The sequence below is a fragment of the Convolutriloba macropyga genome, chromosome 10, assembly GCF_964194025.1.
Source record: "Convolutriloba macropyga chromosome 10, txConMacr16.3, whole genome shotgun sequence".
NCBI classification, from domain to species: Eukaryota; Metazoa; Xenacoelomorpha; order Acoela; family Convolutidae; genus Convolutriloba; species Convolutriloba macropyga.
In genome coordinates, this window is record NC_134477.1 from 37965079 (window position 1) to 37992482 (window position 27404).

Genomic DNA, 27404 nt, shown 5'->3' on the forward strand with positions numbered 1-27404 from the left:
ACATAAAAATTGTCGGTTTTTGTCGATTTTAATTCGCCAAAATCGATCAAAGCCCATCGTTTTGATCGTTTTTCGTCGGTAATAAACGTAAGAATCGTCGGTTTTTGATGTTCTAAAAACCTTACAAAAATGACAGTTCCTGTCATGATTCGAACCTTCAAAACCTATATTACTATCCACCTTCTCCTCCACAGCACCACCAGTCACTTAAGTCTACTCTACTTCTCTTGTATTTAAAACAAAATGAGACTGACAATACTGACAAAAAACGACGATAATCGATACTCCCTACATCAAATAACGACAATACCGACAAAAACTACGCAAATCGACACTTCTTACATCAATTACCGACAATACCGACAAAAAAGACAATAATTGACAGTTCCTACATAAAAAATCGATGAAATCAACAAATTAGACAAAAAAACGACTTTTCTTGCGTCGGTTTCGTCAATTTCCTCAACCCGGGTTGCAGCAATTTTGTTGAGTTCCGGTTACCTTTTCTTAACAATTTCTTGGCGTTTTTAACGACGTCCTGACCAATTTCTGTTAATTTTTCCGGCTATTTATGGCGAACTCAATCCAATTTTTGTCAATTCCTCGGTTATTTTTGACGATTTCCAGAAAATGTTTGTCAACTTCCCGACTACTTAAAAAACTTTCAGGCTCATCCTGGCGTTCTCCGGACCTCTTTTTGGCTTTTTTTCGGCCAAATCTGCGGTTTTCCAGGCCCATTTTGGACGTGCCAAGACTTGGATTTAGACTTGCCATGTCTTATCCAAGACATGAATTTAGACTAGCCAAGCCTGGACTTGAAATTAGACTTGCCAAATTTGGAAAAGATTTGGATTTGCACTCGCCAAGTCTTGGCCAAGACTTGGATTTAGACTTCCAAGTATAAAAAATGACAGAATCATGGTTCTGAATCAGTAAAGAAATAAGACTTGTAATTAGACTAGCCCCTTGCCCAGTTTTATAATTCCGCTCGAGCTCATTTCTTGCATTTTTTTCCGCTCAAATTCAGCTCATTCCGGTCAAAAAAGCAAGTGCTTTGAGCGGATTTTGCCCAACTGTCCGCTCAATGTCCGGTCATTTTTCGCAATTTTTCCGCCCATTCCTCGACTAGGGATTGCTGGAAGCGGTAACAGATCCGTGAAGCGGACACAGTTAAAAAGAGCAACTAGATAGTTTTGAATTATAAGTTCAGTTTGAACTCACACAACCCATAAGCATGGTATTCCTCTATTTTACGCTGATTACATTCAGTGTTCCACACTTCAGAATATACAGCGCTCGCTACGCATAGCTTCTTTTCTTCTTTATTTGGTTCCCACTCAGTGAACATAGTCGTATTCATTTCGATAAGATCGATTGAATTCCATTGGCTTATCCACTTAGACAACTTTCCAGTCCCGTTACAGTGTCGAGGCATCACATATCCCAACCATAACCAGGATCCCTTTGCTTCATCAAAACCCTCGATTATCTCCTCTCTATCCAGCCACTTCCGAACAGCATTCACCTCCTCAAGGCTTTTGGGAGTAAACACCTGCACTCGATGAGCCCTAGAAACGTAATCTTGTCTTTGAATTCCTGCCATTTAGTTTTTATTAATGAATGGCCTCCACGGCCAAAAATAACCCAAAATACAAGAAAAGTAGCGGCAAGAGCAACTTGAGTAGCAGAATAGAGATATGACGTTACTCAAGTTAACGCTCTATGAGATACTTAAGTGATTGAACCCATCATCTCAACACGTTGCCAATGTCGAAAAATTGAGTGTACATACTGTCATCGCTGGTAGATATCTCATTATGGTTTGGTTCGTGTCATCAGTAAACACATTTTGTATTTATAGCCAACATAATTATTTTTTAATATGTTTTGATGTGTTTGGACAATACCCACATATCAAATCGGCCAATTATCCAATTTACAACACACCCAAAACATACTGGAAAATTTCAAAAACTTGTTCGTTGGTTCAACTATAGTTTTTTTCCGACAGAATTTAACCTATTTTAGCTCTCGAAACGTCCCCTGATCAGACTAGTCTCCGTTCGAAACCTCCCTTTGATCAGACAAAAGTGCGGTCGAAACGTCGCTCTGATCAGGCAAAACTGCGTTCGAAACGTCCTTTGATCAAACTAAAAAGCTCTCGAAAACCTTTCCTGATCAGACTAGTGTGCACTTGAAAATCTCCCTGATTAAACTAGTGTGCGTTCGATATTGTCTCTCATAACACTAGTGTGTACTCGAAACTGCCTCTGATCAGACCGCCCAGACCGAAGTGATCTCTGATCAGACAAGTTCCTGACCATTGTCCAGACTAAACTGCGTTCGAAGCTTTTTCCGGACCATATAATTCAACTGGGAACGTGTGTGCACTCGAAGTTCGTCTGATCAGGGGTCACTTTGGTCTGGCTACCTCGACCTGGGAATCTTATCTTCGAATTGTTGACAATTAATTTTGTAATTTTTTGGCCTCAACTTCCAATTATAACCCAGGTTGAGCCAAATACAAGACCGAAGACAAAATGAGTACAGCAACATGAATTGTAGAAAAGCGATATGGTGATAGAGTAGAATAGTGTATCATAGAATAAGATAACGCTCTATAAAGAAAACTTTTTCGATTCCCTCGCTTAGCCAAACAACCGAGCTCAGAAATCCGACAGATCTCTGGCAGATAAGAGTGTCCCTTCCAGATCAGACTAGTGTGCGCTCGAAGACCTCCCTGATCAGACTAGTGTGCTTTGATATTGCCTGATCACAATAGTGTGTGCTCAGAACTGCCTCAGATCAGACCGTCCCAATCCGAAATGACCTCTGATCAGACAAGTTCTCGACCATTGTCCAGACTCAGGTGCATTCGAAACTTTTTCCAGACCCTGTAATTCGAGCGCACTGGGAAAATGTGTGCGCTCACAGTTCTTCTGATCAGGGATCACGTCGATCTGGTCACCTCGACCTGGAATCTTATATTGAAAATCGTTGCCAATTAACTTTGTAGGATTTCGGCCTCTGCTTCCAATCATAACCCAGAATAAGTAGAGCAACTTGAAGCGTAGAATAGCGATATGATGTTTGAGTAGAATAGCGTAGAATAGCTTAAGATAACCCTCTATAAAAAAACTCTGTTCCATTTCCTCAACTAGCCAAACAACCTGGCTCAAAAATGTAATAGTTAGATAACAGTGTCAGTTTTTGATCAGACTAGCTGGGCTCGAAAACTTCCCTGATCAGACTAGTGTGCATTCGATTTTGTCTCAGATAACACTAGTGTGTGCTCCAAACTGCCTCTGATCCGACCAACCCAGACCAAAATGATCTCTGATCAGACAAATTCCTGACCGTTGTCCAGACTAAACTGCGCTCGAAGCTTTTTCCGGACCATGTAATTCGAGCGCATTGGGAACATGTGTGCGCTCGAAGTTCGTCTGATCAGGGGTTACTCTGGTCTGGCTCGACCTCGACCTGGGAATCTCAGCCTCAAATTGTTGCCAATTAATTAGTTGTAATTTTTTGGCCTCTACTTCCAATCATAACCCGTAAGAAACGCGAAGAAATGCGGTGAAAAAGAATTTTTACATCTTTTTGCGGTGAATGTGGCGAATAGCAGTGATTATTTTTTTTTTCACAGCGCTCTGTGTTCTTACGAAAAAAAAATTCAATACAAGGTTTTGAACCAGTTACCTCCTGCATTCCTTCAACTTCTTATTTCACTGCGCCAGCTGCCACTTAATTTTTTGATTTTTCTCATGAATTTAAATCAGATTCAATAAAACTTGGAAAGCAAATGCGGTGAATTTTTGCAAGACATGCAATGCAGTTCGCAGCGATTTTTTGTACGAAATTCGATGAAGTGCGTTGAATTATTTTTTTCACCGCATTTCTTAATTTCGACACTAATGACCACTCGAAGGACTGATAATCAACTCAAACCAACAACTGCAGAAATTCTCAAACATTATTTTAGCCATGCGAGTTGATCTTGGTCATGGCATTTCAATTGGTACTTCAAATTCTACTGACCGCAACTGTCATCCTGGATCCAAAACTGACGATTGCCTAATGCTTGAAAAGCAGAAAGGAATGAATCAAGTTGTTGTCAAATCACTGTTTGAGGAATTCTTTCTAAATCAGGTTTGTTGTGGACCCAAAACACTATGAGCAAAACATAAAATTTGCTAAAAAAAGAGATGATGAAATTTACTTGACCAGTGAGTTAACAGTGTTCTTGCAGCTTTTTTCAGGAAACGAAACACTGCTCAATCCACATACAACATATCTTTTTTCGATTAAGAGAACTTGTAGTGACTATTATTTGGATTCGCTTAAAAAACCTTTTATTGAGAAACGAATGCTTAAATCTGTGACCATTTTTGTTGCAATGCCGAACCAGCTGTAATATGTTAACACGCTTGCTAAGTTGATTGAACTTTTTGATTACCTCTTTTTTATTATGAACATTGCCATCCATTTTTTAGAACCATATACGATAAAATAAATTTTTGAAACAATTGAGAAATCAGTTGTTCCCCTCAATTGAAAGAAAACTCATCAAAACAGCTATAAAGAACGTTTTCTCTAAATACATAAATATCAAATTTTTTCGATCCCCCAGTTTGAGGAATTTTCATGATTCCACCGTGAAAAATCGGACATAAAAGTGGACACGATTCTCCAACGTTGGAAATTTGGATTGAGAGGGGAATAGTGGACAGATTGGATTTTCCCTATTAGTTCACCCTTGAATCACCACAATTTCACCTTTATTTCACTTGAAAACCTTTCATTTGACAGAGCTGATATTACACTTTACGTCCACTTTATTTACACTATTGATCCACAGTTATTCGACCCAAAATTCATTATAAGTGGACTTTGCTTGATTTCATCAATAACTCCACTTTTGATTCACCATTTTCTCCAATCTTTTGTCACTTACCCAGGTTGAGGTGTGCGCTCGATAACGTGCTCGTCCAGAACATTTCGAGCGCACGCCTGTCCACCGTTCGCTCGAAATTAACAAGCATTTTAGGTCGCACGAGCGAACTTGAGTCTGATCACAAGCGGCTCGAACGCAGCTGGGTCTGATCATAGACTGTTCGTGCGCACTTGAGACTAATCATAGGTGATTCCGTCGCAACTGGTTCTGATCATAAACGGAAACGGTTTGATCGCATTCGAGTCTGTCCAAAAGAGGTTTGAGCGGACTTGAGTCTGGTCATAAGCAATCCGAGCGCAATTGTGCAAGGGACACCGTGATTCAACGTAACAAATGCAAGATGAGCAGCGAATGCGGAAAACTTTGTAAGAGAAGAGCTGAATGCGGTGAATTTACATAAATCAGGCGTTGAATGAATAAAAAAATTATCGCCTGGTAGCGGTGAGATTACAGAAATTCATGGCATAACCTGGTGGTGGAATTAAAAAGATTCACCTCTAAGAATAAAATGACAGAAAGATATAAGACTAGGGGTAATTTAAGGGGGTGAAATGACTTTAGGGATGTAAATCCAACAGTTTCCACATTACTATCCATTACCCTTCTTATGTTGCATTTTTCCCCTAAAGTTACCCCCTATTCATCCATCTTTTTGACAATTTTTTTTCTAAGCTGTGAATTTGTGATTTCGTCATTGGAGTACGCGATGAAGTTACAAAAAATCACAACATTCACCGCTAAAATATGTAATTTACCGCTATAAATCGCAAATCATACAAAAACTCAGCCCGCATGTTTTAAAGAAAGTAGAGTGAACTTGGTTTAAATTCAACACAAATATGTTAGAAGTTCGTGGCGCAGTTGAAGAGGAAGGGGCTGAATTTTAGGAGGTGAGAGGTCCTAACCCGTGTAAGGTCGGATATTTGTAGTAAACGGTAAAAATATTATTTTTGCGTGAAATGTAGTGAATTTTTTCGAGAAAATTACATTACACTCTAGCGGTGAAATTATACAATTTCACCGAATTTTGGAGCAAATTTATGAAAACAATTTGCGGTGAAAAAAAGGGATTTTCATCGCTTATCTTGCATATTTTTCCGACTTTTCCTCGACCCGGGCACACAAATTCCGGACCTATATGAATGCCTTTGTTCAGACAAATCAGACCAATTACCAGACACCCCAGACAACACAGTCAACCCAGACAACGAGTCATCATGTCCAGACAAGCCAAACCAACAGCTAGACAACCTGCATAACCCAGAAAACCCTGGATAAAATTCGGAACCCAAAAAAAGTAGTGGCCAGAACCAGTTGGCTCATGGACAGGGAGACAGGCGTACGATACCCAAAAAAAGAGATTGTCCAGACCGAATGAATTTTGGCTACCCTTCGCCAGACCAAACAGACTTTGGTCACCATTTTTCACTCTTTTCACCGATTTTTAATTACGGAAGCCCCGACGGGGGCTGAGAATTACAGTTATTGATTGACACCCGAACGCACGTTGCTTCTTTGCACGATTCAGTTCTATTTGGTTACCTTCCTTTCTCCTCGAAAGAGTTTTTGCAGATAGGAAGAACTTCATAGAAAGAGGCAAACTTCTCCTTCAACGCTCTAAAGCAACGCGTAGCTACGATGCCCCCTTCAGTTAGTATTTTTGAGCTAGCTGCGCTGACAAAGCCTTCGGGGCATTGAGCCAGAGATCCATATGCTGCAAAATTGATTGCTGAAACAAAAAAATTTCCTTCTAGGTAAGTAATCAAATGCACTTCTAGAAGCAATACAACTGTTACAGACATACAAAAATATTCAACTTTTTATACTTGCATTACTATTGTTAAAAAAAACTGGCGTATGAATAACAAAATAGTTCCTGACTCATATCACTTAGTAATGTAAGTAACGCCATATTAAAGGGAAAATAGGTCCTGTTATTATTTAGAAAAAGATACAGGACAAATATTAAAAAATCAAATAACAAAAACGGACAAAATTATATCCAAAATTCAATCTATTCCTTTTGAAAGAAACTTTACTAATACAGACAAATTATTATCGAAGGCCGTATACTAAACAAGTTAACTTGTATTACCCTACACAGAACCTGGGAGCAGTCATTAATGAGACTCAGAAACAAGTAGAAGAATGAACAAAAACGGTGAAGTTAATCATATGATCTTATTTTTAAAAAATAATTTCAAATAATGAAAACCATTAGATATCAAATGAGAACTCTAAATCATATAATTTTCAATCAAACCCCAAAGACACCCCACGGACACGGAGACTTGTCATTTACTAAGCATGTCATACGTCTATAAAGTTAGACGACAAATACCGGCAAAAAAGCAAATATTCGATTAAATTTTGCAATAAAAATGTGTCTGAGCATTTAGAACTTTGTTCAATTGAGGAAAAACTTTGATAACGTCCTTTTCGATACCTTCGAAGTCAAATAACGTGACCCAATAGCCGAATAATGAAACAAGCTAAAAATAGACGAGGGAAGAAAACAAATGGGCGAAATTGAAAAAAAAAACGCAATTGTACACTTTGAATAAAATTATGATCAAGCTCAAAAGAACTTTTGCTATGAACCGACTACAATATATAAGTTTTTTGTCCTCCAAATAAATAATAACAAAATAAATAACAAAAAAATATAGTTTTGTCATTATAAAGAATATGTTATACGTCTACAAAAAGTACTACACTCACAGAAAGAAATGAACAGTTGAATAAAATTTTGATAAGAAGGGGTGTTCAGCCCAATGAAACAATAAGCAATGAACCAAAAAACAAACAATTCAATTTCGTGTTTTTCAATAACAATAAGCTGACCAGTAATCAATTAATTTAGGTATCAAGTAGATAGAAAAGTGAAATAACAAAAAAATATGTCTATGCTTTTTAAATCATTTGATTTCAAAGCCATGAAATAATCTTGCTAGCAGCTTAAAAAAATACGTTTCTCTATTGAGCCACAGAAAACTTCCAAGACTTGCACTTATCCGGAATTTTTCATATGTCTGCAATTATAATGACAATTAGAGACAGAATATTAATTTGAATTTTGCTCGAAACCGTTGAGAATGTATAAAAACCCTAATCCAATCACTGAGAAAAGTGATATAATTTTGTTTAAAAGCGAGTACTGTGGTATCTGACTGTCATTTACTTGACAAGGGAAAACAAGGAAACCAAAAAATGAAATAAACCAAAAACTGAATTTTTTGCTGCAAATTGTAGTATCAAAACACTGAGACCACTATAAACCCGAAAAAAATATTATTTTTAAATCCTTTAGAGAGATAACTTGACTTTTTGTTGATGACTTTAACGTAAAAAAGAACAAAACGTTGACATAAAAAGAACAAAATTTTAAAGCTCAATAATTTGCTCTACATGTTGAAAAAAAAAAGATTTTTGAAAAATTAATGACCATAACTTTACTATGAGAAAAACTTGACCAATCTCTTTGAAACTCCTCGGGATACCATTTCAACTTGACAATAACATAGTTCGAGTGGAATTGGTCTGTAATTAACATTAAAAACGAGCAAAAAATCGAACATTCAAACAAAGACAGCAAAAGGTTACAGTTTGAATTATATATAGACTGTAATTGGCAAAGCATGCCTTGCCATTGCTCAGTTTCCAAAATGATCAAAACTTTGCCAAAATTGTTGATGAGGAAAAATTGCTAAGTAAGCAAGGAAGCGGAATAATTGAGTCAAGCACTTTTGTAATTATTGAGTTAAATTAGCAGAAAAGCCAGCAAGTTTTTAACTCAAAAACACCCACAAAGGAAAATTGAGGGAAACAAGTAGCCCTCATTGGATTTAAAATTATTGTGTCACCAATTTTGTAACAAACATGACTAAAATATTTTATTCTGGTCAAATTTTGATGAAAAAGGCTGCAATTTGAAAAATTAAGGGACAATGATAGCCAGAAAATTAAAATTAAACAGTTCAACAATCTTTGGAGGTAAAACCATTAGTACAATCGTTGACAATTTTAACATATGTTTCAGCAAAATGGGCAAAATTTGCGTGAAAACGCCAAAAAGCGAACAAAAACTACAAAAATCTGTCAAAAGTTCCCGAGAATTTGAAAATTGATAAACCCTTGGACAAAAAGAAAATCAAAAAAATCTTTTTATTTATACACTCTGACTGGACTGGTCTTCTAGTAATATCGCCCGCAGCACTCTGCATTGATTATATAAACCGGCGAATGGATTTAAGCAAAAAAAACATCTGAGTACCGGGTTCCCCCCGCACAGTATTGTAAAAATTTCAAATATTTCCAATTGCAAATATTTCCCACATCTTTGAGTTCACTGCTGTCTGTGCTATATTCCTGACCACATCCACTAGTTTTATATGACATAATAGGTGGTTTCAATTAATTGAACTGTTCACTTTCACACCATTGGAACTAATTTATCTTTTTTTGAACGCTGCAGGATAAACAAAACAAACTATTTTCTATATTTAATTTTGACGTAATTAAAAATCTTGAGTTTCCTGTAGCTTTTTTCCGTGAACGAACGGCATTTCTCTGTCTTGAAGCCATGTGCTCGCACCATGCATCTCGAGATTGATAGAAGATTTGAAGATTAGTTAGTCACACGAAACACACCTCTAAAATCACATTGCAACTGTAGTGTTTGAGGATATGCTTATCCTCAAACATTCTCTATCCCGCACTCTCGAAGCCTTACCATCAGGGATTCTGACCACTAATTGAATGAACGGTCGCACACTCCAAGAATTTTTTCAATATTTGATCTGTGCAGCAATTATTTAGTAGCTTGCCTGACGTCTTCAACTGGCATTGAGCTGCCAAGATCTTATCATCTGCTGTATCCAATGTCGGATTAATAACCTTTGACTCAAGTTTGCTTCCATATTGTTTTCTACTGTATGCCCCGCTTAAGTGACCGTTCTCGCAATCTTTGGCGTTTTGTCTGCCCTGTTGCTACTGGGGTCACTGTCAAATTGTCCAGGGATCCTACGCATGAAGCAATTTCCGTCCTTGGTTTCCCTCTTGAAATCAAGCTCACTGCTAGTGCAAATAAACTCTTCTGTCTAGTGTTATTCTTTTGAAATGTAATCGAAACTCTGGAAATTTTCTTTAATTCTGTGACTTTTTTGCCGGTGTGAAGTTTTCCTGAACAATCTCCTTAAACGTTTTCTTTAAGCATTGAAGACCAAGCTTTTCAAGAGGAAACCCGAGAAAAGCCCCTGTTCTTTGAATTCGGTTGCGCACCTGATGTCCATTGATAAAGTTGCTGTCTAGATACGCAGATTTGACGCCTTGCATTTAAACTAACTGTGCTACCAAAGTCACCACAGTCAACTTCTGCACCCTTTGAAACCTCTTCTTTAAACTAGCAAAAGCTTTTGAAAAAAAATTGAACATATAAACTTCTGGTTGTCAAAGAACAAACAGAGTTTAGTTTAAAATTCTTTTCTTATATGGCTCTTCTTCGGATTAGTTTTTGTGTGGTTTTCAGCAGTGTGTGGTTTTTCCGATTAATTGACTTAATTGGTCCATCTGTCAATTTTATTCTCATCTCCCTTTTCGTCTGATTAACTTTTGAGCTTGTTTGTTGGATTTCCGCTCAATTAGTTTTTGAGCATTGGTCATAAGAGTTAAACATGTATTTTTATATCTCTTTTATGAAAAAAAATAATTTTGAAAAATTCCAAATTTTCATGAAACCTTATTCACAATTGATTAAATTGTAAATTATTCTTTTGTGATTGACATTTCTTTCTCAAAAGATTGTTTTCTACTAATAGATAATGTAAAGTCAATGAGTTTTGGCTAGGCACATATAACATATTTTGTTCCAACCCACTTTAATAGTTTTTTTCAAATGGGTTTTGTCCGTCAATTTTGGTCAACCGATATATTCATTGCAAATGGTTGTAAGTAGCAATATTAGAAAACCGTCCGGCGTAGAATATATAAATCAAAGGATCTTTTTGAATTTTGTTTTTTCCACGAAGTTTTCTCCGCCTAATTTTTAAGCAAATTTTTGCCAATTTGCAGAAGAGAATTGTTATTGATAGTTTGTTGGTTTTAACTCTGAAAATGTAAAATTGTTGTTGAACTGATCTTATTTTAGGCGATAACTTTGGTTAAATTTTTCAAAATTTTGCTATTTTTTTTAGCAAAAATGGCAAAAAATGAGATCGATGTTGTTTAAAGTTGCCGGCACATTCTTCAACAAATCTCAAGAAGAATATTTTAATTGCGCTTCATTTCACAGTGTTCTTGAGTTAGAATTTCGCCGTTTTTTCGCAGTTACAACTCGATAATTATAAAAAATTCTCAATTAGTTTGGATATTTGTACTCTTTTTTTCGAAATATCCATATCTATACTATTCGAAACAACCATGCCTTCCTAAAGGATGAACAATGAGAGCAAGGCTAGTCCTGGTCTAAATGTTCAATCAGTTGCTGTCTTTTTTTTTCAAAATAATTGCGCATTTTTTTTTACTTTTTTCAAATAAAAAAAAACACGAAATCAACAACATTTTCGATGAAAGACAGGTACAATTGCGTTCTCAAGGGTTTCAAGGAAACCTATCTATTTTCTGCATTGGAAAGCTAATTGTCGTCTTGACTTTAAAATACTTGATTGATTCCAAAGCAGAAAGAATTAATGAATTATGCATCTTCTTCCTGTTTTTGGGTCACTTTGCAGCTAAAAGGCAACACATACAGATCACAACGTCTCTTCTTTTTTGTTGTTTAACGGTAAAAGCAACTATTCTTTTGTCAGATGATGGTTTTTTTGGTTCAAGTAACGGGTTTTCAGTTTTGTTTTGTCGCAATATTGACAAGTCAGATATTGCTTTTTAACATTTAAAGAGACAGCACAAGCGCAAGTATCATTTTTTCAGTGATTTGATTACAGTTGTAACGGCTTGGACACCATCCTCTAGCAGACTTTTTTGGAATTTCCTTTTTTGCTTTAATTGTTTAATTTGTAGTCGAATGAAAAAAGCTGGAAAGCTCCAGATCTAAACAGGATCTTAAAATTGATCAAGGAACCTGTGTCTTTATGTTAATTGATAGCGAAAGCTTTTCAAGACTTTGCAATCAAACGTTTTGAAAAAAGACCGTTTTAATTTTGCAGATTGCAATTAATTTCTGTCTGCTTGTCACCTACTCTCTATAATTACTGGTCGAATAGGGAAATAATTGTATTCAAAAACAATTGTTAAGATTTGTTATGATTTAGTGCGCTGGATATTTTTTTACGGCTTCGACAACCGTTTTTTAAACCAAAACTTTTGCAAAGTATTTTTTAGTTTAAAATTTGCTTTGTTTGTCGTTCTATTTTTAGACGAATGATAGATTCTCAATTTTAGAAGAAATGAGTGGTTTTCTTCGAGTTTTAACTGAACTCAATTACAGTTGTTACCTAATATTTTTGACATTGAAATTAATTGTTTTCGAAAAAAATCAAATAAAGTGTTTTTTAACCTTGACTTTTATTCTTTATATGCTTACTGATAACTAATCTCATCATTCGGATGTCACATAGCTCCTTTTTGGTTTTCTAAGTTTAGTCAAGTTTTATTTCTAATGGATAAATGTTTTGACGGCTTCGACCTGGTTTTCTACCAAAAACTAACTGAACGTTGGTTTTTCGCCTGTCTTTATGGCCTTTGTGGAATTTGAACATTTTCTAGATAATAAAAAGTCTGAATGTCTTCATATGTTGGTATAAATGAACATAAACCTAATTAATGTTTTCTGTTGATATCAATTGCTTTTCTATATTTGATACTATTTTATTTTGATAAAAATAAACCCATTCTTCAACTATGCCTTTTTTGTTTCCTTTGTCTGCTTGTTACTGATTCTCATTCATGACTGCTCCCACGTCTTTTTCTGGGAAATTAAAGATAAATTCCTTTGTTTTACGTTTTTTGACAACAATTTGACTCTTAGTTAATTAGGTTTTCCTTCAAAATGAAAACGATTGAATTTTGGATCTAAATTTTGATCGTTTTGTAATTTGAGTTTTTGATGTTTTCTTGACTCGTGCAGAATATATTTGAGGAGTGGTTTTATGATTTTTTTACCAACGGGAAAATTAGTTTGTTTAGTTAGGTTTTTTAAAACACTGTTACAATTTTTTTTCTTCGTTTTTTTTCGAGAAAACAGACGCACTGATTATTGGATGTAAATAACGTTTGTTTTCTGTATTTGATTTTGTTGTTGTCGAGTATCGTGGTCTTCATAATGGCAGGTCTTGTCCACCCTGTAATTTGGCATTTGTTATTTTTCCTAGCGATTTGAGTTGTAAGCATTTTTTGTTCATACACCATTTAATTTTGAACAGAACTGGAAAACTTGAATGTTTTCTATCTATTCCTCCTTTTGTTGACAATTGAGCCAAAGAAAGTATGAGCGCGGTCGGAACTCTACGTGAACGCACTTTACCGAGCCTCCTTGTGTTTAATCTGCTTTCATGGTGTACAACTTTGGGGTGAATTGAGTTGGAGTTGTAAGTATTTTACAATTAGACATAAAATTTCAAATAGATTGATTTCTAGACGGTTACTTCTAGTGGAGGCTCCCTCTTCTCGACAGAACAAGCGAGGATACTGGCAAAGTTATATTTATTGACTCCGGGTCGAGGTGTCACCGCTAAAAATCGCTAAAAGATGTAAGATTTGCGGTGAGTTTGAGTAAAATGTAGGACTTGCGCTCAATGCGTTGAATGCGGTGACAAAAAATATTTAAGCGGTCAAATAAATTTTTACCGCTTAAGCGGTGAAAGAAAATTTTTCACCGCTACCAGCAGAATGCGGCGAAAAACAATTTTTCACCGCTACCAGCAGAATGCGGTGGAAAAAAAATTTCACCGCTACCAGCAGAATGCGGTGAAAAAAAAATTTCCACCGCTACCAGCAGAATGCGGTGAAAAAAAATTTTTACCGCTAAAAATGCAAACCATACAAATATTCACCGCTAATATCAACGCTTATTTTAAATTCACATGTAATATGATTCAAAGATGTGACAGATGGCGTAGTGGAATAAGAAGTTGGTGAAAAGCAGGAGTTGAGAGGTTCGAACCCGTGTACGGGAGTTACTTTTTTGTAAGAAATCCGGTGAATGCGGTGAAAAAAAAATTTCACCGCTAAAAACCGCAAATCTTACAAAATTCACCGCTTAAAACCGCAAATCTTACAAAAATTCACTGCTTTCAACGCATTCAACGCTAAAAGATGCGGGCGCTTTGCGGTGAAAAAAGTTTTTTTCACCGCTATTCACCGCTAATCTTACATTTTTTTTGGCAAAACCTCGACCCGGGCTGTCGCGTGGAAGCACTTTGTCTACATTTATTGCACTTTTTGTAGGCTGCACCTTTTGTGGCAAGATTTGATTTGGATGTGAAGTCCTTCGGCGGTGTCTGCCTACTTGACAGCTATTAATGTTCAGGACTGTTCCCGTACTTTGAATTGGATCGTCTCTGAACACGGACTGGATTTAGTATAGGTATTCTGGAGTTTTCCCTTTGACCGGAGACAGTTGGCACAAAGCTGATGGTCAGTTTTACTGGTCTATGAGATTGGTTCCATTGGCCGAAGGTAGAGTGTGTTTGAGTAGATCTACATCAGGGGTGCACAGCTTTCCTGGAACACGGCGAAGAGAAGCTTGTATTCAATACTGCTGACTTTACCTGATGCTAGTTGCCTTCCTGTAAGACTAGAATTAAGTAACTACAAACGGTCATCCGTATGTTTGTTTGGCTTAATTGGAGCAAAGCAGGAGGCAGTTGATTTGATTACAAAGAACGAAACAAATTCTGTTATTGAAGGACAGAGGCTTTTTGGGGCGAGTCAACTTTGACTCCCGGTTGTTTGAAGCGTGAAAGACAGCATTGGTTACTTATTGAAGTCGAATCTGCTGCATGACCATGGAGACTCCAGGTGTGAAATGATCAAGTGTGGTTCGCCGAAGTGCAATGACCGCGTGTCGGACGACAGCACTTAATTACAATTTCAAGAGAGAGTTCTTTTGGCAGAACGCTCAATTAACAAGCTGTTGGTGTGAACTGGTGTCAACCGCAGAAGGCCGCAGTACAAAGACTAGACACATAAATACAGTTGTCTTTTCAAATGAATGGTAATCGTTCTGTCACTAGAGACTGCTTGACTGAGCTGAGGACAGCTCCTGTTGGCTTGATTAGGCTGGCTGCCCGTTTTGAGGACAACGACGAAAAACCGACAATCTTTTTGTAAGAAAGTGTCGTTTTCGTCGTTTTGTCGTCGTTTTCTTTGTTTTCATTAGTTTCCGTCGTTTAAGTCATCTTTTACGTGTAAGAAATGATCGTTTCTTTGTCGTTTTTTGTCATTTCTTACGTAGTTTTTTTTCAAATGAAATCTTCGTTTTTTTAATCGTTTTTGCGTCGTTTTTTGTCGTTTTTTACATCGTTTTTTTTTTCAAAAGAAATCGTCGTTTTTTGATCGTTTTTTCATCGTTTTTTGCCGTTTCTTACGTCTTTTTTTTCAAAAGAAATCCTTGTTTTTGATCGTTTTTCGTCGTTTAATTGCGTTCAGAAGTGCGCCCTAGTGCAAGAGAATTCTGGGAGAGCACTGGAGGGCCGCTGGGGAGTTTGATGACTCCGGTTGACCGATGCGCGCCGCTGTAGCATCAACTTTTTTTGCCTGACTAATTATTTTTGTTACAACAATTTTTTGTAAAAAACCAACAAAGAGCAATAACAGTGGAAAAGTGTTTTCCTTTAAATCTTTAGACCGGTGGACTGAATTTCTGACAAAGTTGTTGCATTTTGCTTTCACGATAGTTTAGCTCATGCTGATAATGTTAATGTTTTGAGCTGTGGTTAGAGCCATATTCGAGTTAATATGAGTTAGTGAAATATCAGTGAAAGTGAGAGGTTTTGGGGGCTGCCCAGGTGATGACATGAGTTCTCAATAGTAGAATATTAAATTGTTCAAAAATCACAATGTCGAGAAAAACAATTTCTTCCTCTATGCGTTTTTAATTGGACTGTGGGATTTTCCCCTGTCTGTCCCATTACTCTATAAATCCCAGTTACAGAGCGCTTCCCGGGTCGAGGTTTTGACAAAAAATAATGTAAGATTAGCGGTGAATAGCGGTGAAAAAAAAACTTTTTTCACCGCAAAGCGCCCGCATCTTTTAGCGTTGAATGCGCTGAAAGCGGTGAATTTTTGTAAGAATAGCGTTGAATTTTGCGGTGAAAAATTTTTTTTCACCGCATTCACCGGAATTCTTACAAAAAAGAAACTGCCGTACAAGGGTTCGAACCTCTACCTCATTCGTGTGACCAACTTCTCAATCCACTGCGCCATCTGTCACTTACTTCAATAATATTTCCTGTGAATATAAGATAAGCGTTGAAATTAGCGCGGTAAATTTTTGTAAGATTTGCGATTTTAGCGGTGAAAAATTTTTTTTCACCGCATTCTGCTGGTAGCGGTGAACAATTTTTTTTTCACCGCATTCTGGTGGTAGCGGTGAAAAAATTTTTTTCACCGCATCCTGCTTGTAGCGGTGAAAAATTTTCTTTCACCGCTTAAGCGCTGAAAAAAAATTTTTCACCGCTTAAAAGTTTTTTCTCACCGCATTCATCGCATTGAACGCAAATCTTACAATTTTACTCAAATTCACCGCAAATCTTACATCTTTTAGCGATTTTTATTGGTGACACCTCGACCCGGGTTGCCAATTACAGTATAAATCAACCCGGGTTGAATTTTTCCGCCCAAAGTGATGTAAGAGTGGGGCTGCAGTGGGAGGATTTTTTAGGAAAATGCAGCCCAAAAAGAATAAAGAGATTTCAGCTGCATTTTCCAAAAAAAATTCTCCCATTGCAGACCCTCTCTTACGTCATTTTACCCCCCTTAGCAGCCCACATCTTACATCATTTTACCCCCTCAGTTTTACATTGTTTTAGCGCCCATACCTGAAGACTGCCAGTCTTGAACACACAACCTCTGTACCCTCAGCTGCGTCGCCCTAACCTCCAGACCATCAATGCCTGTCCAACTCTTGACAGTCTATATATATGAGTAATAATTTTTAGAATTGCCACCTCAACACAAATTCTCCCCTCACTCTTACATCATTTTACCCCCTCAGAAGAAATTACCCCTTCACTCTTACAATTTTTTACCCCCCCCCCCCCCGGCAGCCCAACAGTTACATCATTTTACCCCCTCTGGACAAATTACCCCCTCACTCTTACGCCATTTTACCCAGCTTGGCAGCCCACATCTTACATCATTTTACCCCCTCTGGAAAAATTACCCCCTCACTCCTACACCATTTTACCTCCCTTGGCAGCCCAACTCTTACATCATTTTACACCTTCTGGACAAATTACCCCCCGACTCTTACACCATTTTACCCCCCTTGGCAGCCCTAATCTTACATCATTTTACCCCCTCTGGACAAACTATCCCCTCACTCTTACACCATTTTACCCCTTGGCAGCCCAACTCTTACCTCATTTTACACCCTCTGGACAAATTACCCCCTCACTCTTACACCATTTTACCCCCCTTGGCAGCCCAACTCTTACATCATTTTACACCCTCTGGACAAATTACCCCCTCACTCTTACACCATTTTACGCCCCTTGGCAGCCCAACTCTTACATCATTTTTCCCTCTTGACAAATTACCCCATCACTCTTACACTATTTTACCCCCATTGGCAGCCCAACTCTTACATCATTTTACATCCTCTGGACAAATTACCCCCTCACTCTTACACCATTTTACCTCCCTTGGCAGCCCAACTCATAAATCATTTTACACCCTCTGGACAAATTACCCCCCGACTCTTACACCAGTTGACCATCCTTGGCAGCCCAACTCTTACATCATTTTACCCCTCTTGACAAATTACCCCCTCACTCTTACACCATCTTACACCCCTTGGCAGCCTAAATCTTACATCATTTTAACCCCTCTGGACAAATTACCCCCTCACTCTTACATCACTTTACCCCACTTGGCAGACAAACTCTTACATCATTTCACCCCCTCTAGACAAATTACCCCCTCACTTTGACACAATTTTACCCCCCTTGGCAGCCCACATCTTACATCTTTTTACCCCCTCTTTACAAATTACCCCCTCACTCTTACCCCATTTTACCCCCTTGGCAGCCCAACTCTTACATCATTTTACCCCTCTTGACAAATTACCCCTCACTTTTACACCATTTTAAACCCATTGGAAGCCCAATGCAGCCCAAAAAGATGTAAGAGTTTTCAGCTGCACTTTCCAAAAAAGATCCTCCCATTGCAGCCCCACTCTTACGTCATTTTACCCCCCTTAGCAGCCCACATATTACATCATTTTACCCCCTCAGTTTTACATTGTTTTAGCGCCCATACCTGAAGACTGCCAGTCTTGAACCCACAACATCTGTACCCTCAGCTGCGTCGCCCTAACCTCCAGACCGTCAGTGCTTGTCCAACTCTTGACAGTCTATATATATGAATAATAATTGTTAGAATTGCCACCTCAGCACAAATTGCCCCCTCACTCTTACAACATTTTACCCCCTCAGAAGAAATTAACCCCTCACTCTTACACCATTTTATCTCCCCCCTGGCAGCCCAAATTTTACATCATTTTACCCCCTCTGGACAAATTACCCCCTCACTCTTACACCATTTTACCCCCCTTGGCAGCCCACATCTTACATGATTTTACCCCCTGTGGACAAATTACACCCTCACTCTTACACCACTTTACCCCCCTTGGCAGCCCAACTCTTACATCATTTTACCCCCTCTAGACAATTTACCCCCCGACTCTTTCACCATTTCACCGCCCTTGGCAGCCCAAACCTTACATCATTTTACACCTTCTGGACAAATTACCCCCCGACTCTTACATCATTTTATCCCCCTTGGCAGCCCAACTCTTACATCATTTTACCCCCTCTGGACAAATTACCCCATCACTCTTAGACCATTTTACCACCCTTGGCAGCCCAACTCTTACATCATTTTACACTCTCTGGACAAACTACCCCCTCACTTTTACACCATTTTAACCCCCTTGGCAGCCCAACTCTTACATCATTTTACCCCCTCTGGACAAATTAAACCCTCACTCTTACACCATTTTACCCCCCTTGGCAGCCCAACTCCTACATCATTTTACACCCTCTGAACAAATTACCCCCTCACTCTTACACCAATTTACCCCCTTGGCAGCCCAACTTTTACATCATTTTACACTCTCTGGACAAACTACCCCCTCACTTTTACACCATTTTACCCCCCTTGGCAGCCCAACTCTTACATCATTTTACCCCCTCTAGACAATTTACCCCCCGACTCTTTCACCATTTCACCGCCCTTGGCAGCCCAAACCTTACATCATTTTACACCTTCTGGACAAATTACCCCCCGACTCTTACATCATTTTACCCCCCTTGGCAGCCCAACTCTTACATCATTTTACCCCCTCTGGACAAATTACCCCATCACTCTTAGACCATTTTACCACCCTTGGCAGCCCAACTCTTACATCATTTTACACTCTCTGGACAAACTACCCCCTCACTTTTACACCATTTTAACACCCTTGGCAGCCCAACTCTTACATCATTTTACCCCCTCTGGACAAATTAAACCCTCACTCTTACACCATTTTACCCCCCTTGGCAGCCCAACTCTTACATCATTTTACACCCTCTGAACAAATTACCCCCTCACTCTTACACCAATTTACCCCCTTGGCAGCCCAACTCTTACATCATTTTACCCCCTCTTGACAAATTACTCCCTCACTCTTACACCATTTTACACCCCTTGGCAGCCTAAATCTTACATCATTTTAAAACTCTAGACAAATTACCCCCTCATCTTGACACAATTTTACCCCCCTTGGCAGCCCACATCTTACATCATTTTACCCCCTCTGGACAAATTACCCCCTCACTCTTACATCATTTTACCCCCTCAGAAGAAATTACCCCCTCACTCTTACACCATTTTACCCCCTTTCAGCCCAACTCTTACATCATTTTACCCCCTCTTTACAAATTACCCCCTCACTCTTACCCCATTTTACCCCCTTTGGCAGCCCAACTCTTACATAATTTTACCCCCTCTGGACAAATTACCCCCTCACACTTACACCATTTTAACCACCTTGGCAGCGCAACTCTTACATCATTTTACCCCTCTTGACAAATTACCCCCTCACTCTTACACCATTTTAAACCCCTTGGAAAACAAATGCAGCCCAAAAGGATGTAAGAGTTTTCAGCTGCACTTTCCAAAAAAGATCCTCCCATTGCAGCCCAACTCTTACGTCATTTTACCCCCCTTAGCAGCCCACATCTTACATCATTTTACCCCCTCAGTTTTACATTGTTTTAGCGCCCATACCTGAAGACTGCCAGTCTTGAACCCACAACATCTGTACCCTCAGCTGCGTCGCCCGAACCTCCAGACCATCAATGCTTGTCCAACTCTTGACAGTCTATATATATGAATAATAATTGTTAGAATTGCCACCTCAGCACAAATTGCCCCCTCACTTTTACATCATTTTACCTCCCCCCTGGCAGCCCAACCTTTACATCATTTTACCCCCTCTGGACAAATTACCCCCTCACTCTTACACCATTTTACCCCCCTTGGCAGCCCACATCTTACATCATTTTACCCCCTGTTGACAAATTACCCCCTCACTCTTACACCACTTTACCTCCCTTGGCAGCCCAACTCTTACATCATTTTACCCCCTCTAGACAATTTACCCCCCGACTCTTACACCATTTTACCCCCCTTGGCAGCCCAACTCTTACATCATTTTACCCCCTCTGGACAAATTACCCCCTCACTCTTACACCATCTTACCCCCTTGGCAGCCCAAATCTAACATCATTTTATTCCCTCTGGACAAACTACCCCCTCACTCTTACACCATTTTACACCCCTTGGCAGCCAAAATCTTACATCATTTTAACCCCTCTAGACAAATTACCCCCTCACCTTGACACAATTTTACCCCCCTTGACCGCCCACATCTTACATCATTTTACCCCCTCTGGACAAATTACCCCCTCACTCTTACATCATTTTACCCCCTCAGAAGAAATTACCCCCTCACTCTTACACCATTTTACCCCCTGTCAGCCCAACTCTTACATCATTTTACCCCCTGTTGACAAATTACCCCCTCACTCTTACACCACTTTACCCCCCTTGGCAGCCCAACTCTTACATCATTTTACCCCCTCTAGACAATTTACCCCCCGACTCATACACCATTTTACCCCCCTTGGCAGCCCAACTCTTACATCATTTTACACCTTCTGGACAAATTACCCCCCCAACTCTTACACCATTTTACCCCCCTTGGCAGCCCAACTCTTACATCATTTTACCCCCTCTGGACAATTTACCCCCTCACTCTTACACCATCTTACCCCCCTTGGCAGCCCAAATCTAACATCATTTTATTCCCTCTGGACAAACTACCCCCTCACTCTTACACCATTTTACCCCCCTTGGCAGCCCAACTCTTACATCATTTTACCCCCTCTGGACAAATTACCCCCGACTCCTACACCATTTTACCCCCATTGGCAGCCCAACTCTTACATCATTTTACCCCCTCTGGACAAATTACCCCCTCACTCTTACACCATCTTACCCCCCTTGGCAGCCCAAATCTAACATCATTTTATTCCCTCTGGACAAACCACCCCCTCACTCTTACACCATTTTACACCCCTTGGCAGCCAAAATCTTACATCATTTTAACCCCTCTAGACAAATTACCCCCTCACCTTGACACAATTTTACCCCCCTTGGCAGCCCACATCTTACATCATTTTACCCCCTCTGGACAAATTACCCCCTCTCTCTTACATCATTTTACCCCCTCTTTACAAATTACCCCCTCACTCTTACCCCATTTTACCCCCTTTGGCAGCCCAACTCTTACATAATTTTACCCCCCCCCCCCCCTCTGTACAAATTACCCCCTCACACTTACACCATTTTAACCACCTTGGCAGCCCAACTCTTACATCATTTTACCACTCTTGACAAATTACCCCCTCACTCTCACACCATTTTAAACCCCTTGGAAGACAAATGCAGCCCAAAAAGATGTAAGAGTTTTCAGCTGCACTTTCCAAAAAAGATCCTCCCATTGCAGCCCCACTCTTACGTCATTTTACCCCCCTTAGCAGCCCACATCTTACATTATTTTACCCCCTCAGTTTTACATTGTTTTAGCGCCCATACCTGAAGACTGCCAGTCTTGAACCCACAACATATGTACCCTCAGCTGCGTCGCCCTAACCTCCAGACCATCAATGCTTGTCCAACTCTTGACAGTCTATATATATATGAATAATAATTGTTAGAATTGCCACCTCAGCACAAATTGCCCCCTCACTTTTACATCATTTTACCTCCCCCCTGGCAGCCCAACTTTTACATCATTTTACCCCCTCTGGACAAATTACCCCCTCACTCTTACACCATTTTACCCCCCTTGACAGCCCACATCTTACATCACTTTACCCCCTGTTGACAAATTACCCCCTCACTCTTACACCACTTTAAACCCCTTGGCAGCCCAACTCTTACATCATTTTACCCCCTCTAGACAATTTACCCCCCGACTCATACACCATTTTACCCCCCTTGGCAGCCCAACTCTTACATCATTTTACACCTTCTGGACAAAATACCCCCCGACTCTTACACCATTTTACCCCCCTTGGCAGCCCAACTCTTACATCATTTTACCCCCTCTGGACAATTTACCACCTCACTCTTACACCATCTTACCCCCCTTGGCAGCCCAAATCTAACATTATTTTATTCCCTCTGGACAAACTACCCCCTCACTCTTACACCATTTTACCCCCCTTGGCAGCCCAACTCTTACATCATTTTACCCCCTCTGGACAAATTACCCCTCACTCTTACACCATCTTACCCCCCTTGGCAGCCCAAATCTAACATCATTTTATTCCCTCTGGACAAACTACCCCCTCACTCTTACACCATTTTACACCCCTTGGCAGCCAAAATCTTACATCATTTTAACCCCTCTAGACAAATTACCCCCTCACCTTGACACAATTTTACCCCCCTTGACAGCCCACATCTTACATCATTTTACCCCCTCTGGACAAATAACCCCCTCACTCTTACATCATTTTACCCCCTCAGAAGAAATTACCCCCTCACTCTTACACCATTTTACCCCCTGTCAGCCCAACTCTTACATCATTTTACCCCCTCTAGACAATTTACCCCCCGACTCATACACCATTTTACCCCCCTTGGCAGCCCAACTCTTACATCATTTTACACCTTCTGGACAAATTACCCCCCCGACTCTTACACCATTTTACCCCCCTTGGCAGCCCAACTCTTACATCATTTTACCCCCTCTGGACAATTTACCCCCTCACTCTTGCACCATCTTACCCCCCTTGGCAGCCCAAATCTAACATCATTTTATTCCCTCTGGACAAACTACCCCCTCACTCTTACACCATTTTACCCCCCTTGGCAGCCCAACTCTTACATCATTTTACCCCCTCTGGACAAATTACCCCCCGACTCCTACACCATTTTACCCCCATTGGCAGCCCAACTCTTACATCATTTTACCCCCTCTGGACAAATTACCCCCTCACTCTTACACCATCTTACCCCCCTTGGCAGCCCAAATCTAACATCATTTTATTCCCTCTGGACAAACTACCCCCTCACTCTTACACCATTTTACACCCCTTGGCAGCCAAAATCTTACATCATTTTAACCCCTCTAGACAAATTACCCCCTCACCTTGACACAATTTTACCCCCCTTGGCAGCCCACATCTTACATCATTTTACCCCCTCTGGACAAATTACCCCCTCACTCTTACATCATTTTACCCCCTCTTTACAAATTACCCCCTCACTCTTACCCCATTTTACCCCCTTTGGCAGCCCAACTCTTATATAATTTTACCCCCCCCCCTCTGGACAAATTACCCCCTCACACTTACACCATTTTAACCACCTTGGCAGCCCAACTCTTACATCATTTTACCCCTCTTGACAAATTACTCCCTCACTCTCACACCGTTTTAAACCCCTTGGAAGACAAATGCAGCCCAAAAAGATGTAAGTGTTTTCAGCTGCACTTTCCAAAAAAGATCCTCCCATTGCAGCCCCACTCTTACGTCATTTTACCCCCCTTAGCAGCCCACATCTTACATTATTTTACCCCCTCAGTTTTACATTGTTTTAGCGCCCATACCTGAAGACTGCCAGTCTTGAACCCACAACATCTGTACCCTCAGCTGCGTCGCCCTAACCTCCAGACCATCAATGCTTGTCCCACTCTTGACAGTCTATATATATATGAATAATAATTGTTAGAATTGCCACCTCAGCACAAATTGCCCCCTCAGTTTTACATCATTTTACCTCCCCCCTGGCAGCCCAACTTTTACATCATTTTACCCACTCTGGACAAATTACCCCCTCACTCTTACACCATTTTACCCCCCTTGGCAGCCCACATCTTACATCATTTTACCCCCTGTTGACAAATTACCCCCTCACTCTTACACCACTTTACCCCCCTTGGCAGCCCAACTCTTACATCATTTTACCCCCTCTAGACAATTTACCCCCCGACTCATACACCATTTTACCCCCCTTGGCAGACCAACTCTTACATCATTTTACACCTTCTGGACAATATACCCCCCGACTCTTACACCATTTTACCCCCCTTGGCAGCCCAACTCTTACATCATTTTACCCCCTCTGGACAAATTACCCCCTCACTCTTACACCATCTTACCCCCCTTGGCAGCCCAAATCTAACATCATTTTATTCCCTGTGGACAAACTACCCCCTCAATCTTACACCATTTTACCCCCCTTGGCAGCCCAACTCTTACATCATTTTACCCGCACTGGACAAATTACCCCCTCACTCTTACACCCTTTTACCCCCCTTGGCAGCCCAACTCTTACATCATTTTACACTCTCTGGACAAACTACCCCCTCACACTTACACCATTTTACCCCCTTGGCAGCCCAACTCTTACATCATTTTACCCCCTCTGGACAAATTAGCCCCTCACTCTTACACCATTTTACCCCCCCCCCCCTTGGCAGCCCAACTCTTACATCATTTTACACCCTCTGGACAAATTACCCCCTCACTCTTACACCATTTTACCCCCCTTGGCAGACCAACTCTTACATCATTTTACACCTTCTGGACAATATACCCCCCGACTCTTACACCACTTTACCCCCCTTGGCAGCCCAACTCTTACATCATTTTACCCCCTCTGGACAAATTACCCCCTCACTCTTACACCATCTTACCCCCCTTGGCAGCCCAAATCTAACATCATTTTATTCCCTCTGGACAAACTACCCCCTCACTCTTACACCATTTTACCCCCCTTGGCAGCCCAACTCTTACATCATTTTACCCCTCTGGACAAATTACCCCCTCACTCTTACACCATTTTACCCCCCTTGGCAGCCCAACTCTTACATCATTTTACACTCTCTGGACAAACTACCCCTTCACACTTACACCATTTTACCCCCTTGGCAGCCCAACTCTTACATCATTTTACCCCCTCTGGACAAATTAGCCCCTCACTCTTACACCATTTTACCCCCCCCCCCCCTTGGCAGCCCAACTCTTACATCATTTTACACCCTCTGGACAAATTACCCCCTCACTCTTACACCATTTTAACCCCCTTGGCAGCCCAAATCTTACTTCATTTTACACCCTCTGGACAATTTACCCCCCGACTCTTTCACCTTTTTACCCACTTGGCAGCCCAACTCTTACATCATTTTACACCTTCTGGACAAATTACCCCCCGACTCTTACACCATTTTACCCCCCTTGGCAGCCCAACTCTTACATCATTTTACCCCCTCTGGACAAATTACCCCCTCACTCTTACACCATTTTACCCCCCTTGGCAGCCCAACTCTTACATCATTTTACCCCCTCTGGACAAATTACCCCCTCACTCTTACAACATTTTACCCACCTTGGCAGCCCAACTCTTACATCATTTTACACCCTCTGGACAAATTACCCCCCGACTCATACATCAGTTGACCATACTTGGCAGCCCAACTCTTACATCATTTTACACCCTCTGGACAAATTACCCCCGACTCTTACACCAGTTTACCCCCCTTGGCAGCCCAACTCTTACATCATTTTACCCCCTCTTTACAAAATTACCCCCTCACTCTTACACCAATTTACCCCCCTTGGCAGCCCAACTCTTACATCATTTTACCCCCTCTGGACAAATTAACCCCTCACTCTTACACCTTTTTACCCCCCTTGGCAGCCCAACTCTTACATCATTTTACCCCTCTTGACAAATTACCACCTCACTCTTACACCAGTTTACCTTTCTTGGCAGCCCAACTCTTACATCATTTTACACCCTCTGGACAAATTACCCCCCGACTCATACATCAGTTGACCATACTTGGCAGCCCAACTCTTACATCATTTTACCCCCTCTTGACAAATTACCCCCTCATTCTTACACCATTTTACACCCCTTGGCAGCCTAAATCTTACATCATTTTAACCCCTCTGGACATATTACCCCCTCACTCTTACACCACTTTACCCCACTTGGCAGCCCAATTCTTACATCATTTTAACCCCTCTCGACAAATTACCCCCTCACTCTGACACAATTTTGCCCCCCTTGGCGGCCCACATCTTACATCATTTTATCCCCTCTGGACAAATTACCCCCTCACTCTTACACCATTTTACCCCCCTTGGCAGCCCAACTCTTACATCATATTACGCCCTCTGGACAAACTACCCCCTCACTCTTACACCATTTTACCCCCCTTGGCAGCCCAACTCTTACATCATTTTACCCCCTCTGGACAAATTACCCCCTCACTCTTACACCATTTTACCCCCCTTGGCAGCCTAACTCTTACATCATTTTACACCCTCTGGACAAATTACCCCCTCACTCTTACACCATTTTACCCCCCTTGGCAGCCCAACTCTTACATCATTTTACACCCTCTGGACAAATTATCCCCCGACTCTTACACCAGTTTAACCCCCTTGGCAGCCCAACTCTTACATCATTTTACCCCCTCTTTACAAAATTACCCCCTCACTCTTACACCACTTTACCCCCCTTGGCAGCCCAACTCTTACATCATTTTACACCCTCTGGACAAATTACCCCCGACTCTTACACCAGTTGACCATACTTGGCAGCCCAACTCTTACATCATTTTACACCCTCTTGACAAATTACCCCCCGACTCTTACACCAGTTGACCATACTTGGCAGCCCAACTCTTACATCATTTTAACCC

General features: G+C 40.5%; 1 protein-coding gene across 1 annotated transcript in view; it reads right to left on the reverse strand.

Annotated features, from left to right (window-relative positions):
• Nucleotides 1-1198: 1198 nt before the first annotated feature.
• The window catches only part of LOC142348014 (uncharacterized), a 43804-nt gene continuing 17598 nt past the window's right edge, over nucleotides 1199-27404 (reverse strand). Inside the window, exons 2-3 of the mRNA XM_075399181.1 lie at nucleotides 6497-6683; nucleotides 1199-1568 (exon numbers count right to left, since the gene is read on the reverse strand). Of these exons, the coding sequence (XP_075255296.1) occupies nucleotides 1199-1568; nucleotides 6497-6683 (557 nt within the window). The remainder of the gene's footprint in view (nucleotides 1569-6496; nucleotides 6684-27404) is intronic.